Source organism: Adelges cooleyi, unplaced genomic scaffold, assembly GCF_023614345.1.
Source record: "Adelges cooleyi isolate 19-005CV unplaced genomic scaffold, UGA_ACOO_1.1 ACOO_flye_CR_arks_rails_tigmint_CR_PRNA_248, whole genome shotgun sequence".
Lineage (NCBI taxonomy): Eukaryota > Metazoa > Arthropoda > Insecta > Hemiptera > Adelgidae > Adelges > Adelges cooleyi.
This window is the reverse complement of record NW_026095913.1, coordinates 39,840-59,995: the sequence shown is the minus strand read 5'-3', so window position 1 is coordinate 59,995 and position 20,156 is coordinate 39,840. Positions and strand designations below refer to the sequence as shown.

General features: G+C 31.1%; 1 protein-coding gene across 1 annotated transcript; it reads right to left on the bottom strand.

Annotated features, from left to right (window-relative positions):
- Positions 1 to 5,231: 5,231 nt before the first annotated feature.
- LOC126837355 (uncharacterized) lies at positions 5,232 to 7,353 on the bottom strand. Its single transcript, XM_050571246.1, has 6 exons — positions 7,217 to 7,353; positions 6,677 to 6,740; positions 6,477 to 6,576; positions 5,800 to 5,916; positions 5,579 to 5,737; positions 5,232 to 5,333 (listed from the first exon to the last, which is right to left on the bottom strand). The coding sequence occupies exons 1-6, from the start codon at positions 7,245 to 7,247 to the stop codon at positions 5,268 to 5,270; spliced, it is 537 nt and encodes a 178-aa protein (XP_050427203.1). The 5' UTR covers positions 7,248 to 7,353; the 3' UTR covers positions 5,232 to 5,267.
- Between the last annotated feature and the right edge of the window lie 12,803 nt (positions 7,354 to 20,156).

Below are 20,156 nucleotides of genomic sequence, written 5' to 3'. Positions count from 1 at the left end.
TTACCAACTACTAATTATATTTTAACTTTTAATACAGGTTTTTACTGCCGTACTCTAATTATTTACCTGTGTCTTTATATGTAATTTCTAAATCCACACCTGTTCCTGTGGTCTTGAACGAGCGCGGCGCTTGAGAAACATGAGCAATATAAAACTTGTAAAATAACAGGTTAGGTTTCTTAAAACAAAACAAAAACACTCGTAAAACATAATAATGTATAGACAATATAACGCGTGTTTTATGATGTTGTGTGTAACTTGACTAACTGATGATTTATTATGTAGGTGCTATTATTCTAATAGCCGTATTAATCCTGACGGTAAGTCGCTACTTTAACACACAATATTCTTATTAGAACGTTTTATGTATTTATAATGTTTAGGTACATATAACATATTGGGTGGTCCTAGTTTGCGCACAAAATTACCTACCACTCGCCTGGGAACAGTTACATCCGAAAATATTTGTAAATATTCCAAGTATAACATGTATAATTATTGTATACTGTAGTTTACTCAACACTTGTGCAACATACTAATATAAATACAGATTCTATTTTGTGATATAACACAGCAAGGAAAGTCAATAATAGAGGTATCCAATGTCAGTCTCAGATACAAGATAATGTCGTTTGTTATAACATATTTAAAAAGAAAACGATGAGTTGTGATAGTTTTTAAGGTTTGTGCAAGTATTTATGACTTACACAAATATTAATCCAGTCGGAATTGCGCACATAAACACCTGAAAAGTGACACTAATTGACAATTAACAATGTATTTCTTATTTTTTTAGCAAATACCAGCTGTTTGATAACTATAATAATTGCTAACCCCGACGTACAAGATACTTCAACAAGGATGACACTAATTTTCTCTGGAAAAAAATTTAGCATGTATTATAAACTTTATAACCTTCTTCCACATAATAAAAAAAATAGGTTACAAGAGAATAAAATAGAAATAATATTTACACATAATTAGATAAACGTATTAGAAACAACCTTTCTTTTTATTTCGCACTCCGGTAAACATATTACGGTTCATTAACTAATTAGAATACTAGAAACAGTTAAATTTAAATTTTGTGAGGTGGAAGTATTTGTATTACATTTGGATAAAATATAAATTTTTATAACTGAAATAAAATATTACCATTAGTTCAAACAACTCGGGCACTTAGCTGAGAAAACGTTAATTACTTTTTTGCATTTCTTTAAATTTGTATAGTTTTAGTTTTACACTAAGTGGGAGGTCAAGATTTATTGAGAATGTATTTCGTTATCTTCGAGATAATAGAAATATTTCTAAAATCCTAGGAATGGTACAAGTATTTGAATAATCATCTTTATTCTTTTTACTTTTGTTCAGTCTTAGTATGTAAACTACTAAAAAACGTCAACCCTACAAATAAAATATTATATTTTTACAGCTATAAATTATAATGTTAGAAATTGGGAATTTTTTTTTTTAAAGACATTTGATAGAATTGATGAGTGATGATTGATTTTCACTAATGTTTCTTCCTTATCATAGTCTATACTTATATGTACCTATTTCTAATACTATACAGATTACAATGAATACGTACAATATTCCTATTATATGCATATAATATTATAGTTTCCTCGCCTAAACAATGTATATCAACCAGGAGCTTTGAAACAATACTTTATATTGGCAACGATATTTATGACATATTAAAGTGACTATACAAACAAACAAACAACAAAATTAACTGGTATACCTTAGCATGAAAGTAAAACACAATTAGATTAATATAAATAATAATATTCGCTGATGTTTATTATGAAACCCAAATTACACGAATGACAAGTTGTGCCGGTGTAGCACTCGCGTATGGTAGACAATTCCCACCATATGTATTTATATAAACTGCTGATACGTAACATTAACAATCAACATAAATGTGTATGCGACTGTTCAACTAACTAATTATGTGTAATAAGTATATTTACATCTCTGTGTGAGGAAAAGAAAAAAAAAACATGTGGCTTATGCTGGTTTTACCATTGACTACGAAATCGTTGGTTCGGTTATGTGATGATCGGTACCTGGCAAGGGTATCGAGTTATTTGCTGACCTGTGACGTGTCACAATGGTCGATTGACAACACAGATAATTTTGTTATAGGCCTTAAAAAGTCCTTAGTGGTTCGTATCGTAACTACGCTAACAAAGTTATCGTTGCCCGGGTGAATTTTCAGAACTCGTCCTAATGGCCATTGTCCAGGGTTCAGGTTGTTAATGTGGTCCAACACTATTGTTCCTTCTGTTATGTTAGGTTGGCTATTGGTCCACTTTGGACGGGTCTGTAGCATGACAACATATTCCCTGATCCATCTGCTCCAAAACTCTTGAAACATAGATTGTATGGCCCATCGAGTGCGGTATGATTTAGTATGCGAGTCGTTTTCGTTTGGAAGTGCTGTGATTGGCCTCCCGATCAAAAAATGCGCGGGTGTTAGCGCACTTAAAGACTCTGGGTCGCCGAACTCTGCATAAAGTGGTCTTGAATTAAGCACGACTTCTATTTGGTTTAGGACTGTTAATAGTTCTTCGTATGAGCAACGTGTCTCGCCCAGGACCCGTTTTATATGGTATTTTACGCTTTTCACACCGGCTTTCCATATTCCCCCAAAGTGTGGGGCATGGGTAAGTAAGAAGTGCCACTCAATGCCTGAGTTGGCAGTTTCTGTAGTTACCTCCTCGATAAATTTGTCAGATGAGATAATTGCCGAGATCTGCTTACTAGCTCCAACAAATGTTGTGCCATTGTCAGAGTAAATTTAAAGGGGCAATTCTCGTCTGGCAGTAAACCGTCTGAAGGCCGCTAGGAAGGCATTACTTGTCAGGTCGGATACCAACTCGATGTGTATTGCCTTGGTCGTTAGACATATAAATAATGCGATCCATGCCTTTGTTGTAATTTTGCTTCGAGTTGACCCGAATCGTAAGGTAAAGGGCCCGGCATAGTCTACGCCGGAAATATTAAAGGCTGCTGATGGGTGAAGTCGAACACTTGGCAGCGAACCCATTAACTGTTCTGCGTTTTTTTTTCCATCTGTGGCATCGAATACAATTGAATATAACCCTTCGAACAGTTCTGCGCAAGATCAGGATCCAATATCTCTCGTGTAAAGATGCCGTTAAGTGTTGGGCACCAGTATGTAGTAATCTTTTGTGTTCATGGTCAATGAGTAGCCGAATTATGGAACAGTTCGCATTTAGTATTACTGGATGACGTGCACTATGACTTAAACTGGATTTTTGTAACCGTCCAGTTACTCGTAGTATACCATCTCCATCTATGAAGGGTACGAGTTGTTTTATCTTACTCTTTTTACTTGTGATTTCTCTACCTGCCTTCAATTCAATTAGCTCGTGATGAAAGGCCTGACCTTGTGCAATTTTATTAGTTTTACTGTCGCAACTTCTAACTCAGGCGCCCTGAGTGGCCCTTTGTATCTAAGGTTCTTCCTTGTAATGAAGCGTAGGCAGAAGGCGATCACCCTTTGCGCCTTAACAAAAGTCGAGCACTTGTTTATCAAGCTATTATTCGCGACGGAAATTGACACACCCAGAGCTGTTGTCATCTTTGCCTTCCGTTGTTCTGGAATCACCGTTGGTATGGATGCTGTTGTGTCTGGCTATGTTTCTGGTGGATCGATTAAACAAGTTGAACCACTCCACCATAGACATGTTTTGGCAATGACGCTTGGAGTCGTACCCCTAGAGAGTAGGTCAGCTGGATTGTGTTCGGAACGGATATGTCGCCATTTATATCTCTCTGTCACTTCGTGTATTTTTTGTACACGGTTTGCGACGTAAACCTTCCATCGAGTCTCATTAACGTTTTTTAGCCAAGCTAGGACAATTGATGAGTCTGTCCAAAACGTGCACCTCTGAATTGGGTCGTTTAATGCAGTCGAGATTTTTTTGAATAGCTGGGTTGCTAAGGCTGCTGTGCATAGCTCGAGGCGAGGGATTGTAGTTGCCTAAATAGGCGCGATTCTTGATTTTGCACACAAATTAACCACTGTGGTGGAGCGTATGCAAGCGCAAGCTCCGTAGTCCTTATTGGAGGCATCACAAAATATGTGTAGTTCGAAACCGCTTTCCATCTGAATGTGTCGAGAAATATTTACCGAAGTATTGTACATTAATATATGGCCTTACAATTAATTGTCATTAAAGAGAAACAAAACGTTTGTTTAAAACTAAAAAGCCGGCAGGCCGATTTTAAGGTTAATGAAAAAGTATTTTGAACTACTGTTTGACGTCCAGATTTTAGAAATTTCAACCTTTAATAAGTTAAGGACAATAAATCAAGTATGTTACAGACGTGATTCGTCTGTAATCGAATTACAATGTTTCAATATTTTAAATTCCTTAATATTTAAATTGATTTATAATTTTTGTAACGTGATTTTTAATTTTTAACTAAAATTAAGTGATTTCTAAACACCTAAATTACAGATAATGTTTGGTTCCTTCCAATATCTGTAGCGCCTGACATTTGCAATAACGTCATACAAATATAGCAGTATTATTATTTGAAACTGATAACTAAGAAAGCCAATTCAAAGGCTTTCAAAATTAAATTTTGTATTTAATTTTTTTACAAATATAATGTAAGTAAAATTATTTTACAGTAAGGAAATCTGTGTTTATTATTAATGAAGTATAATGGTTTGTTTAAAATTAAATGATTGTATCGTCGTTTGTTTCTAGAAAATGTTGCCCTTTTAACAATATCAAAATTAATTTAAATAAAAAATTCGTTTGACATTGCCGTGGATTGTAATGAATGTTCTGTAGTTCAATAGTAATTGAACGAAATTCAGAGAAATCACGGTAGACGCATAAATCAAATATTCTACACAATCTTTGTTTTATCTTTAATATAGTACCTAGAAAATATTTAAAAAATTATGTATGCATTTTTCTAAAATAAAAAAAGCTGAGATATAAAACACCAGAAAAATACTGAAAATTGTTTCAAATACGGGCCATAGCTAATTATGCGTTTTATTATATTTTATTGGTTATAATGCCATACAGAAAACACACATATTCATATAATGTTACAACTATAATGTTTCAATCATGTTTCCTTAAATTTATTAACCGAATTATAAATTTTGTAACGTGATTTTTATTTTATAACTAAAATTAAGTGATTTCTTAACACCTAGATTATAAATAGTGATTTGTTTCTATCAGCCGATCATCGATTTTTAATTGTTAATTATCATCGGTATTCGATAACTTCATCATAATATTTGCTATTGAATATGATGTTTGTAAAACCTGGAAAACATATTTTATTATAAATTCAATTGATCATTCACAAAAATCTTTATGTATGCATCTACATAAAACAAATTATCAGAGAACATACTTATAATAATATATATTTATAATGTCTTGTGCAATCACTAAGTTTATTCGCCAATTAACGGGATTGGTAATGTTTTAATTTTTTTAAATATAAATTTGGAAAAACTTCACCTAAGTATGCTTAGTAAATAATACAACATTCTCGTAAAACTTACACTCAAAAACAATTTCAAATCGATTACTTTTGTAGGTGTAGCTCTAATTTTCAACTGATTTGCATTGTTCATCGCCATCGCTAACAGCAATAATTTTCTAAATCGAATGTCCATTGCCGTCCAGTTACAACTGTATAATCCAAAGTTTAAACCATCTCTCTAAAATCATAGAAATATTTGTATTCATAATAGACACCTTTATCTTATTTAACATGTATTACCGCCTCGTTCATAAGGTCCGGAAAGTATAGGTAATTAAATAACTGTACAGCGATGCAGATGTATGACGCAATGAATTGCAACAGGCCAATGCAATTACTAGGGTAAGTTAAAAATAGCTGAAGAAAAAAGAAAATTTGTTAGAAATTAAATTTGTTTAAAATTAAACAGCTCACTCTCATACGACCAAACTACGCCTAACGATTTAGAGTTTTTCCCAAGAACTTATAACTTAACAATCTATTTTTCATAAAAACCAATAGATCTAACAGGACAAAGTACACATTTTTATTAATAACAATTTTAAAGAGTTATTTTCTTAAAAGTTAAATTATTCCAAAAAAAATCTCTGACAAATATTAACCTTTAAAATGAATTTTAATAAACAATTTTCTAATGAAAATTGCACATAAAACTAGTTTCGAAAATAGGAACTTGTCTTTTCCCATCAAACATTCAGTGGAATGAAATTATCATGATTGATCAGGTCAATATTATTTATGAACATTAAGGAATTGTATCTATTTATTGTTATTAATTGACATTTAAAACATGTTTCGTTGTGGTTAGTAACTACGGGTCGGGACTTATATTTAAAAGCTAAACCAAAGTGAAACAGACCAACATGGATATTATAGGTAAAAGCGTGAAATAAATTTACAATAAAATGATAAAATACCAATGCAATGTTGTAAGAAATTGTTATAAGTGAGCCAGAATAACAACCAACATGTAGTAACGCACTGAAACGAACTATGGAACAGAATTCTCTCATATGCCTAAAAACATAGGAAACAAAATACATATAGACTAGAATATATTTTAAATATGTATTAAAATTATTTTTAGACAAGAGGTAGATAGTAAAATTAAGCTTACAAATGCACTTTTTGGCTATATGAAATTATTGTTTTCAATTCCTCAAACATTTCGTCACCTTCAACTATAATATGACATAAAAGGTAAATTAAATTTAAAGCGACAATAGAATACAAATTATAGTTAAGTTGTTTGTTAATAGACGTTTTTTAAATTTGGTCTAGAGGACACTACAGGAAAAAACTGTATTTTTAAATCATTTTAAAATGTTATTAAAGTGATATTTCTGTTTTTGATTTCATTATGATCATTTGTAGCGATACGGTATTTTTTAATTATTGTCGGCTAATAGAGTAAAGTTTGCTTGAAATTCAATCGAATGATTCGGTCATAAAATCAGCAATAACTTGACGAATAAGTGAAATAAATAAGTATGTTTATAACAATTTTTTTTTGTAACAAATCTATTTTTGTGCTGCTGAAATCTTAAACTCTCTAAAAACACGTTGCTGTTTACCAAAAGAGTTTACTAACAAAGTTTACTAAGATAATTCATTACCGTATGTATTATTATTAATATTTATAAATTTCATCACTTACTTGTTTCGTTACCGCCGTGTCCAAATTTCATCAAGTCTGATATTATAATTGTGTAATGGACAGTTATTGCCAAACAGAGTGAGAATACAAATATATCAAAAATAAAATTGTAGAATGTCAACAAGACGACTAACGAGGCTTCAATAAAATAAATAAAATAAAAATAGCTGTTGTAGGATTGGTCGGAAATCGGATAATAAAAATTAACGACATTTATGGTGGTTGAACTATCCGAATCTTTGTTTGACATTTTAAAATTGTAAATAATTGGGAAAACTATCCATAAAAATACAGTGAAACAAATCAGAATCAAATTATAAAAAAACGTTGCAATTAGTTTCTTGAATCTTATTATAGTTTCATTATCCAATCGATCTTGCTGAGGCAACAAAAAAACAGTACATGTGGTATCTAACAAGTTGAAAATGTTATTAGCCTTTCTGATTACTGTAACATATTTTTGTATACATACAAAACCTAAAATATAAATCGTTACTATTTGACTTAACCTGTAATTGTCGATATTATGATTATTTTTATATTTGTATAAGAGACCAACAATACTGAACAAAAGTATTATGACTGAGTATGTGACTAGTATGAAATTTATTTTTGGCCATTGTTTAATTAACCATACAACTGAAGAAAACCGTCTTAAGAATCCATTGTCAATTGTTGCTTTGTTTTTATCATTCAACAAATCAATCATGTTTTTTTTGTGCCTGAAATAAAAACATTGCAACATTATTGTATAATTTAGTGAAGAATAATGCTAAACCGAACCCATTATATTTAATTTTTGTACAAAATTACTGAAATCAATTTTACATATTAGTGTTATTATTTGTTTTTCAATAGTAAAAAGAAATATTTGATTTATAAAGAGCATGGTTTTATTTCAGTAAAATGTATATTACACTAATGCTAAACTTATTAAATACATGCACTATAAAATCCATTATAGTGAAAGAGAGAAATTAGAATTTTGTTACATGAATGTTTAAATAATAATCATTAATATTTAGAAGGTTTGCGGGCTTATAAAAATAACTATTTTATTATAATCGTAATAATATGTAATTACACCTAATCGCATATTATTCTTGAAAATTGAAACAATAAAAATAAAATAAATAAACAGCTAACACTTTTGATTTATGAATCTTTCCCAGTACAAATATCAAACGACCGAGCAATAATCTCTACATAAATTATTGCAAATAAATACATTACGATTACAACTAATAATTGATACGTACCGTTTTTTTTTTTTATATTAAATGTGATGTTCAACTGACAACTGACAAGTGCGGAACGCTCGTTTTACTTCGCCTCGTTGAGTTTTTACAATGCGGCAATCCTAGTGACTTAGTCCTATTTCCTTAATATCGATCATGATATATACTACAAGGCGAGTATGTTATATATATATATATATATATATACAAACCCAACAACACGTACTTAAATAATTTAAAAATACTCTCATAGTAAAGCCCTGAAATAGACACACCTAAAGAGAATACATTTAATACATTCTCTTTGAAATGACATTGTTTCTAGCAAAATTGCCTATACACTTTACGTGCACGGTGTCTTCTATAATTACTATCAGTTGTAGTCTGTTAAAAATTCATAGTAAAAAAGTTTATAAAGTGTATCGCTCGGTAATTTCTTTCGAAGGACAACTCACACAAGTGTACTCTAACGTGTCTTTTAAACTTTTTACATGACCTACACTAATATATTATAGACTCGGTTGGGAAATACTAAGGGAATTTTTAAGTGTTTTTTTCTACACGAACTTATAGGTTTAAAACTTATTTTTTGCCCCACTAACTTGGCGAAGGTGCACAGAATATATTGTTTTTGATTTTGTACAATATCGTGGACAGGAAACCACACTACAAATGGATAGAGCTCATAAAAGTATAGCTCTAAACCCCATACTCATTAGCTAATTATATAATTTGCCGGCCTTTGACGGAAGCCGTTAATATATTTTTCAAAACAATAATCAGTAATAAATGTCTAAAGTATCTGTCAGAAGAACGAATATCAAATTATAAAACTTTTAAGGAGTTGGGTATTTTTGCAAAACCTTAATTTAAAGGTTGAACTGTGATGTACAATTATTAGTTAAGTAACTAGGACTCTTTCTTGGTAGTTAATTTATTTTCGGACTATTACAGCGTCCTTGACTGCGATTTAAAACAAAATTTCCAACTAAACATAGTTACCCAAAATGCGTTTTACTCGGTCCTTATTGATTTTACAGCAAAAACATCTATTATGGAATCGAAAGGTAAAAATATTTCGGAGATAATATTGTCATATCTGATTTTGAAAATTATAATGTAAAAATAGTTATTGTTATTTTAAAAAAGTAGAAAAATGTCATTTTAAATATTTAGCTGTCACATATCGTTTTTTTTTTTAGGTATTTTTACTCTAAAAATGAAAATCATCACGGAGTGAGTAAAACGTATTCTGCGTAAGTATGTTTAACGGTAGAAAATTTGTATGTATAACGCCTTTTCAACAATTACAATGTATAATAAGTAATGATTGATAATAATTATGATGCAGTACGATTATTTAGTTGTAATAAAATTAAACATTTTAAAGGTTACTAATATAATAATATGTAATATCTTTAAAAGAACTTTCTTGTAGCGTTCGATAGGTTATTTATATGAAATATAAACCAATTATTTTAACTTCTGTTCGTAGTATACCGGGATAGTATACGAAATACCTTTTTAGGACCACAAAAGTTATCAATGCAAGTCGCAAGAGGTCCAATTGCAATTGAATAATTATTGCCCAGATAATTTCAAGCTAGCATAAAAAAAACTTTTTTGCACATGGTCGTAGGCGGCATAATTATACATAATTATATTAATTGAACAAGAATATTCACTAGAACAAAAAGTTATTTCATTTGTCGAATCGTTGTGAAACGCCCGGTATTGTAAGGACATATTATATAATATTATAGTATATGTGATTTTGGAGTATTCGCATTTTGTGCACTCAAGAAATGTGTACAGTAAAACCGCGCGGTGCCTGTTGATTATATATTACATAAGATCATTTAATTTAATTGAACCGCTAAAGCCATACAATATTACATCGTTTTGAGAGGTTATTCAATTAAAACGCTATTTAATTAATATCATATTCATTTTGAACGCATTCGAATTTCCTAAGTTGCCTCGTGACTGCTTACCTTGACAGAGATCACATATCAGCGTTGGACGCATTTCTAGGGATTGGTGACGGGGGGGGGGGGGGGTGCCACGTGCCACGGGTAATACAAAGCCCGCATTTTCCCCGTACTTGTTCGGTACTAGTTTAGTTACGCTATTTGATCGTATTGGCATCAGTTAAAACAAATCACACTACATCAAAGCGAATTTCCCAATTTATCGAACCAATTGTTGCTCTTACTGGTCCTACGTGTCCCTCGTCTTTGCCCGAGTTACCGCTGGCACCTTTGTCGTTGTCGTCGCCGCTGCTGCTTTTGTGGCAACAGCTGTCGTCTCCGTCCCTAGTCGTTTTGTCATCATTGGAACGATACGAGTGTTCCAAGTAGGGTGGGTCGTTTTTATTAAACGACACCTTCGGTGAAATTGGGTTTGATCTCGTTGTACTTACATTTGCATCCTAGTCACCTTAGTTAAATTAATATGGAAAAAGTGCTAATAGAAACCAGTTAGTTAAGTGTTAACTTAATACGAACGTTACCATTGAAGATTATAATAAGGTTATAAAAATAAAATATTTGGCCCAAAAAAAATTGAATTAGCTTTATTTAGTAACAGTTACGATTTACAAGTACTTACTACGTGTTCTTTTTTTTTTGGCAAAACGATTTAATTAAATTTTATATTAAGGGTATTGCATGCGGTCGGTTTTTTCAGTCAAAACACATCATTTGTATTCCATTGCACAGACCGAACCAGTGATCCGATAAGCAATCTAAAAGCAGATTTAAATTTCCCATGAAGTTTACTTATGATCGGTCAGGGTACTTTTTTCAATTTTTAATTTCAACCCTTTCCAAATTTGATTTTAAAATTTGAAATTTGTGTTTTATACATAGTAAGAATAAGATATCAAAAAAGTACCCTGACCGTTCATAAGTAAACTTCATGACAAATTCAAATCTGTTTTCAGGATACTTATCGGTTCGCTGGTTCAGCCTGTGCGATGGAAGAAAAAATGTATGTTGTATTACCTAAAATGGTTTTTACTCTCAGACAAAATAATTTATATTAAAAATAATACCATGAAGCTTATTCAAATTAACCGGTAAATTGATTGGCATGATCAAAATGTATTAAAACCACTTTTTCCTTAAATATTGCCTATACCAAACTCTTAAAAACTGACCGCATGCAATCCCCTTAATTATTTAAATGTTTAATTTATTTTATTTAAATAATTCGATACTTGTTAATTTGTTATTATACGAATTTTTCGAGAAAAAAATTATTTTTTATTTTTTATGAAATAAACATACAATATTGTTTGGCTGGATACCAAAAAATCATGTTACATATCAATTCAACAAGATTTTTACTCCTGATTTCAAATCTGAAATTATTTTTTTCGTTAAACAATTTTTTAACGAGATAATAGTTCTACTTTAAATAGTTTTAAAATTTTTAAAAAATGAACACCATTTATTGTACTCATGAAGCATCCTGAATGTCATTACACCCTGTATATTAATAATACCTATTTATAATATAATAATATTAATTATTAATTTTATTTTTCCAATTAAATATCATTTAAGTTCAATAATTATTAATAGTTGAGCGAGTGTAAGTTAACACTAAAGCAAGAAATTTACAAACTAACTGCAAAATTATAAAACTAAAAAAAATAGTTATATTTTGAAAATATTTTTAGAGATATTTTCACTAGAAACTTGTTTCTAAATATACAGGAGTTATGTCCAAAAGTTCTGAGATACTCAGACTAAGTTGAAACATAAAACATAAAACCAAACCAAAATAGTAAGAATAAAACCCTCACCGGATGAAAAGCTTAACCCTGCATCAGTTGCGCGTTCTACTATGTAGTACGCCGATAATACATTTTATTTTAAATGGTTTTAGGATTTCCTCATCACAATGATAATTATAATACCTTTAAGCGACATTGTATAGTTCATATCTGTTATGATTTCGGACTTTATTTTTTAGTGTAATCCTGTATATTGAGCGATAAAGTTGAATGTTCTACTATTGTAGATATATATATATTAATAATATTGTTTTGTTTATTCTACTTTAAATTGTTACAGTTTCTTTTATATGTATTAAATTAATTAATATTGTACAACTAAGATACAGAATACACAATATATATGAGAATTAAATAATGTGGTCAAATCATTAAATTATGTTGCAATAATAAATTTTAATTAGCAAAATTGTAATTGTTCTACATATGTAGACGCGCGACTACTCATGTGATATTAAACCGCGCGACCAATGCAGGGTTAATATTTTTTTTTTTATTCATCTTAAAATAAAACCCGGCATTTATGGCCATCAGTTACAATTTAATTATTTACAATATTTTGTACATGTATTTACAAAATTAATGCTACTACTAGTGATAACAGTAAGGAGAGATAATATTTTTAATTTCTTAAGTACATGTTTTTGTTTATATTGAGTTGTAGAGGTCTGTTGATTTTAAAAAGTTAATCAGCTTGATGTTGTCTGTGGTGTCTGGTCCCAATGCGGTACAGAGGGTTGCATCTAATCCTATGTTTTGTCGATCCTGCTCAGATTTAAGACATTCAGTTATGATATGTTTAACAGTGAGTTTAACTCCGCAGACTTCACATGAGGGAGCTTCATATTTTGCCATTAAATGACCGTGGGTGAGTCGGGTGTGTCCAATTCTCAAACGGGTTAATATTGATTCTTCTTTACGTTTTAAAGAATGGTTTACCCATCTGTCGATATTTCTTTTAATGGTATTTAGTTTGGTGGTTTGTTGAAGGCATAAATTGTGCCATTTATTATAGGTTATGACTTGAATATGCCTTTTAAAGTCATCATAGGAGGTCACTACTGGCACTGGAAGTGTCGTTATTTCGGAATTGGTAGCGGCAATTCTGGCCTGTTGATCAGCTATCTCGTTTCCTTCAATGCCCGAATGTCCGGGTAACCACATGAGAATAGTTTGTTTATTTTTGGATAAAGCTTCATTTAGTTTGTTTTGTATTTTAATAGCAATATCTCCGGGTTTAAATTGGTTTTTTATGCTATTTAGGGTACTCAGAGAGTCACTGAATATTATATGATTAGGATGTTCTTGGTCTATGATTGTTTTGATTGCCTCTAGGATAGCTATTGCCTCAGCCGTGAATATGGAGCATGTATTTGGTAGTTTATATACTATATTTTTGTTTTTAAATATTATTGAAACTCCTACTCCGTCTTGTGTCTTAGAAGCGTCCGTGTACACTTCTTGATAGTCTTTATAGCTTTCTCGTATGCTTAGAAAGTGTCTTCTGTATATTTCTGGTGAGGTTTGTAACTTTGGAAGGGAGTTAAGTTCTGTATTTATCTTTTACGGTGCAGTCCACGGAGAATGTGACATTTGTTCTCTAAGGATTATTTGTGACAGGTCGATGTCATTTTCTATTAGTTCATCATGCAGTTCAGTATTTTCCAACATAAGAGAATTGTTGTTTGATCTATATGCTCTAGCCAGATATTTAAGATATAGGTCATTTCATTTGATCTCGGGTATAGGTTCACCTGCAATGTTATAGATGCTGTAAATTGGGCTGCTACGAAAGGCACCAATCGCTAGTCTTAACCCAATGTTGTTGATACTGTTGACTGTTTTTAAAAAGGATTGTGGTGCTGATTAGTATAAAATTGATCCATAATTTAGTTTGGATTGGAGAATTGATTAGTGAATCTTAATAAGTGTTTTGGAACTACCTCCCCAAGATGTGTGTGATAACATTTTTAGAATATTAAGTGAGTGGTTGGTTGAGGTTTTTAGGTGGTGGATGTGAGTTGCCCATGTAAGTCGGCGATCGAAAATAAATACCAAGGATCTTAACTGATTTTTTGTTGGGTATTGATGTGTTATCGAGTGTAATTTGTAGTCACTCAACAGTCGGGCGGCAGTAGCAGAGAGGGCATTCCGTGGAACAGCACAATCAAGCGGCAGTAACAGATGCAACAACCTGTGGTACAGCACAGTCGGGCGGCGGTAGTAGATGCGGCCAACTCGTGGTACAGTCTGGCGCCAGTTGGATTGCGCAACACGTGGACTCAAATGGAAGCGGCCACTGCAAAACGACGACCTAAATATATGCGACAATAATCAGTTTAATGTTTTACAACAAGCAGTTAACAGCTACATTTCTCGAAAGCTAAGAAAAAATATTATTTTTGTTATAAATGCACTGCAGCTTTAGTTCGAAGTCATTGTGAACCAGAGTCGCTAATGAATATGAAAACCCGTGATGGTTTAATAAATCCATCAGTAGATATTATATATTTATGTAAAATTGAAATAGTTTTTAAAATTTATAAAAATGAACTTTTAACAATACCCAAAGTAATTTAAACATTACTGAATAACCACAATTTAAATCAAGACCCATTAAAAACCGTTTACTGCAACTAACTCATTTAGTATGTCAAAGCTATTTTAGAATCCGGGTCCATTATTATACACATTAATTGAGGCAGCCTAAAAATCGAATAAGATCCCATTTAACAAAAACAATCCATTTTAAAAATCGATCAAATTTATTGTTACCTATTATTATACTTTATTATTTATTATTCTTATTTGTATTATTGTTAAACTTAGTGATTTTTTATTTTTTATTTTTAATACATATTAGTTGTAGCTTGAAAAAGAAACAAAAAATGGTATTGATTTTACAATACCTAGTAAATTTGTTTAAACTTAGATGCAGATATGTGAGGGATTTTCACAAACAACTATACCTAATAACTTTATGTATTATTTCTTACAAAGGTGTAAAGAATACTGGTATAATACTCGTATATTAAAGTATGTTGTCAAATTATTTTAGTAACCTAATATTTACAATTAAATAAAAATGAAAAAAACTGTCCACTGCGACGTTTTTTTAGGGAGATTACGTGCGGTCTGTTTTTAAGGGGTTTTGTATAGGCAATATTTCAGAAAAAAAAGAGATTTCAATAAATTTCGATGATTTTATTTAATTTACCGGTTAATTCGTATAAGCTTCAAGGTATCATTTTAAGTTTAAATAATTGTTTCTATGAGTAAAAGTCATTTTAGTTTCTTGTAATTAAATAAATACATTTTTCAATATTCCAGCATAATTTGTCTACATTCAAAAATCAAAAATCTGTTTTCTACATATTAACCTAGTAAAGTTCCTAAAGAACTTGTATAACTTTACGGAATTGAAATCCGACCATCCTAAATACTCGACATTTTGTCTGGCTCTTTGGTCTTAAACGTCAAAAAACAGATCACTTTGCAATTTACTTTACAGTTATTACAGCATATTCTATAAGTTATCATCGGAGTGTTTTCTTAAAAGCAATTTTGTTCACTCATTCTTACAGACCTGCGACAGCCTCGGCTCTACGATTATAAGTTTAGATAACTCAGTTACAAAATTGTTATAAATTAAAACATACTTGCTATGTTGTGGGACATGTGAAAATTGCAATTTGATGATCAACTTGCAAATTCTTTATGAGATAATCTGGACGATACGCCTGACCAAGTTTCTAACTAGTCATGTTAAATGTTTTGGCTGCCAATTTTTATGGTTCTTGCCCACATACCAGGAAGTGAAGCTAGAAAATGAAAATAAGATAAATAATATTGTACTCTGATGTTAAAAAAAATGTGTATAACATACACTATGATTAAGTAAGAAAACATATTATAAACCAGGAAGAAATATAATATAATAAAAAAAACTCATCGATTGTGTAGACAGACTAGGTTTTGATAAAAACTACCACAGGAGCAGCTGTCCCAGGTTTTTCAATATTGTAATTAAATCCCCAGTACTACTTTAAATTAAAAAAACTCGTGGTTGATACCTGGGGACATAAGGTGTTACGTTATTGAGGAAAAAATAAAGTTGCAATTAATATAACAAGCTAATTTTAAACGATTTTACAATAGAGCATATTTTATTATATTACCTTCAGTAGTGATAAACATTTTTTTTTAATATTTAAGAAATTATTTTTCGTCTCTTATCATAAACGATGATTATGTATAGTAAATAATTATTGCGTAATCTATATTCCCTGAACAGACTTGTATTATTAATATAATATTATTATTGTACGAGTACACTAAATATTTACCCATTTGTAATACAAAGTGGTTGAAACTTTGCTCGTTAAATCATTGCAATGATTTTTTCAGATCAACAGCGAAGTCGACGAGAAACGCTAGATGTGCCCATCTTATTTCGATTGAATCTTCGGCCTAAGTTCGTTAACGATAAGTAAGTGTCAAACAAAATATAAGCGTAACCAGGGAGTTATTACCTCAACCTTTCTTGCCGAATTTAACCAGCTAGCCGCCATTTAAGATGAACCAATAGTTTTGATTTTAATGATGTCGTGGTACCGTGGTTGCTCAAAAAGCTGTAACGTTCATTAGTCTTATGTAATTTAGACGAGCGTTGGCCGTTGAATATGGCAATACCGTTTAAGCATACCACGTAAAAATCAGATATTTTAAGGAATCTTAAACATTCCAGTCCCTGGTTGTTCACCGTCTCTCCGGAATAATAGTCTAAAAGATAAAACAATTATTTTATTGTACTTGATGACTTCAATTTCAAAAGGGAAAGTATTAAATCAGCTTTACTCGACGAGGAAAATAATCAACTATGTACTATATTCCGACTTCAGCAAAATTTTGGCTATATAGTTCTTCATGTTGAAGTTTGTAGCTTTCCAGAAAGTGGTCGACTACGTTTGGCGGTAGGATGTTGTACACTAAAGCTTCGTTACGTCTTCGGATTTTGGATGACCTCGACAATTTATCCATCTGAACCCATAACACATTGCGGTTGATACCGGCTGTAGGAATTTTCCAAATATTTGAAACGTATATAGGTGATACTTACGTTCCTATAGCCAAGTAAACGAGTGCCACGGTGACGGAGATCAGCAAAAACGATAAAATCCTGACAAAAAAACAAAACGCTGGTAAAAATATAACAGTAACTCGTTTAGTATGTTTAAAAACCCGACCTTGTAGCAACTATCATACGTTTACAAAAACTTTTAAACAACTATTACGGTTTCCAATATATTGGCCTACATGGGATACCCAGTAATGTTGAATATATTACGGTTATAACAGGACATCGCAATTAATCATTAGGTAGTTGAGTTTGCGTTTTAAACGTTAAGTTTAAAGTAGTGTAGAGTGCTATACTGTTTATTTTTTTTCATTTAAAATCATAGCGCGCTACCTATTTGTTAAGTTCAAGAAATAACGGTCGAACCTAAATATAGTATAGTAGCAGGTTTGTAATAGGTTATATTAAAACTTCGGACAGATGCTATTATTATTATGTGACACTTAGCCTCATTAATTGTTTTAGTGTTATTAGTTTTGTTTTGAAGTGATTTTCGCGCATGGATAGTTATTACCGTATCACTTTATTGCTTTATATTTTTCGTTTTTATTTAAGTTAAGTACTTACACTAAAAAAACTATAATATCTAAAAATTCAATCAATGCTGTAAGTAAGCGTAAACTTTTAGACGGCTATCATATAAATAAGTTGTACTCAACAGTTAGACATGTATCTAAGTATTACTTGTACGGTTTGCTAATGATGAAGTCCTCGCAGTCGATGGCGCTGCTTACGGTGGTCATGTTGATAACGCAATGCATGAGAGCGATGATTATGAGAATGGTGGCTTTGGTGAAATGCGATAGTTGAGTTAACATGAACGTAGCTATAAGCACCAACATCATGAACTAAATGAAATACTGCAAACGGTAGATGGATTATTATATAAATTAAATTTTGATTTACATTTTAATAGGTACAAATTTAATAAAATAAAATATATTTAATTTGTAATATACGTACCTGCGTATAATAAAAAGTTACAAAGTATTGTAAGGGCGGTACGGTCATTACATGATTTGGCCATGTCATGTGCTGGCGACGGGTGTCCGTTGATCGACCTGACTGTAGCGGAGGGAAACAGGCGGTAGAGATTGTCGGATGATACCTGGCTGGCGTGACATTCAAATTTCGCCGCCAACATTCATAATAATAATAAATTCTTATCATACGAACCGCAATCGTTCCATTACATGCTGCTTTAAAACTTTATTAAAGGACGGATATAAAAAGTTCGGTTCAACATTTTTTTTTTTTTAATTTTAAACTTGGGTCAGCATAAAAATTTAATGAAATTTATAACGTTTTTTATGTGTCTTTCAATTTTTGGCTAATTAAAATGTCGAAAAAAAATTGTTTAAGGATATTATAGAAAAGAAAGAACACTTCAATTACAATTGTTCAGTGAAAATTCCATTTCGGTATCATAATTAGTCATTAAGTTGCGTGGTGTTTTTACAATAAATGTATGGAATATAGCATCACCTGACAAATTTTTTTTTTAACAAGTATTACATTTTTATCTCAACACAAATAATAATAACATGTGCAAAATGTTGATATTCTATCATTGGATACATAGTGTATATGTCATAAAATTGAAATGAAATCTCCAAAATCCATTTAAAAATAGGCTAATTGACATGGTCAATTTTTTTGGACGATAATTACTTAAGTTTTAAATAAATAAAACCCTAACTATTTCATCATTAAACTTACATAATTTATACAAACAAAGAGTTTTTCATAATTCTATATTTTAAAAAAAGCCAGAACAGTGGGGTCGGGGCATAGGGAATTTTTAAATCTGAAAGTGATAAAATCACTTTCGAAAAAACGCTTCGATGCAAATCGGTAGTTAGTATTATCGAGTCAGTACAGTCCAAACCATGCTCAGTATAAGTTAGAAAGTATTAAATTGAATAGGTCATTTCAAAAACGACTTAAGTCACCGATTTTTCAATTTAATACTTTCTAACCTATACTGTGCATGGTTTGGACTGTACTGGCTTGAAAATAATAACTACCGATTTGCATCGAAGCGTTTTTCGAAAGTGATTTTATCACTTTCAGATTTAAAAATGCCTGTAAACCTGTGTCCTCCCCGTCTCCAATATGCCCCGACCCCACTGTACTGGTTTTTTTTTTGCAAAAACATAGTGGACCAAATAACACATATACAATGTCTTGTTAAATTTAATTGGAACCATTTGTACTCTATAGTTTAAATTATAATCGCTTATTCTCAATAAAATTAATCTTTATGTTTTATATACTTCCATTAGAGCAATCTCACACTAAATGTTTATACTTCCTATATTATATTCTTTCAAAGCTCCATTATACTTATATTTTACTAGATTGACAATGTACAAAACAAAATGCAACTAAAAAACCTTTTCATAGATCTTTAAATTGTAAAGGGTGAGGCAGTGAAACGGGGTTCCCATTTAAATACATTGGAAAATCGGCCGTTTTACTGCCCCACCCTGTACATATTTGTATGCAAAATAATTAAAACAGTATGATGAAAATAAATAAAAAATCATTTTAAAAGGCCTTTAAATTTCAACTAAATACAAGGGATACACTTAGCGTGAACCACTCAATATCTTATAGGTTTTAATAAGAAATTAACCTTTTTTTTTATATTGTTTTTATACAACGTGATCTCAATTTTTTACAATTTTTTTTGTATTTACTCATCTTCAAACTTAGCTTTTTTGATAGCAACTTTTGAAACTTAAATGGTAACGTATATAT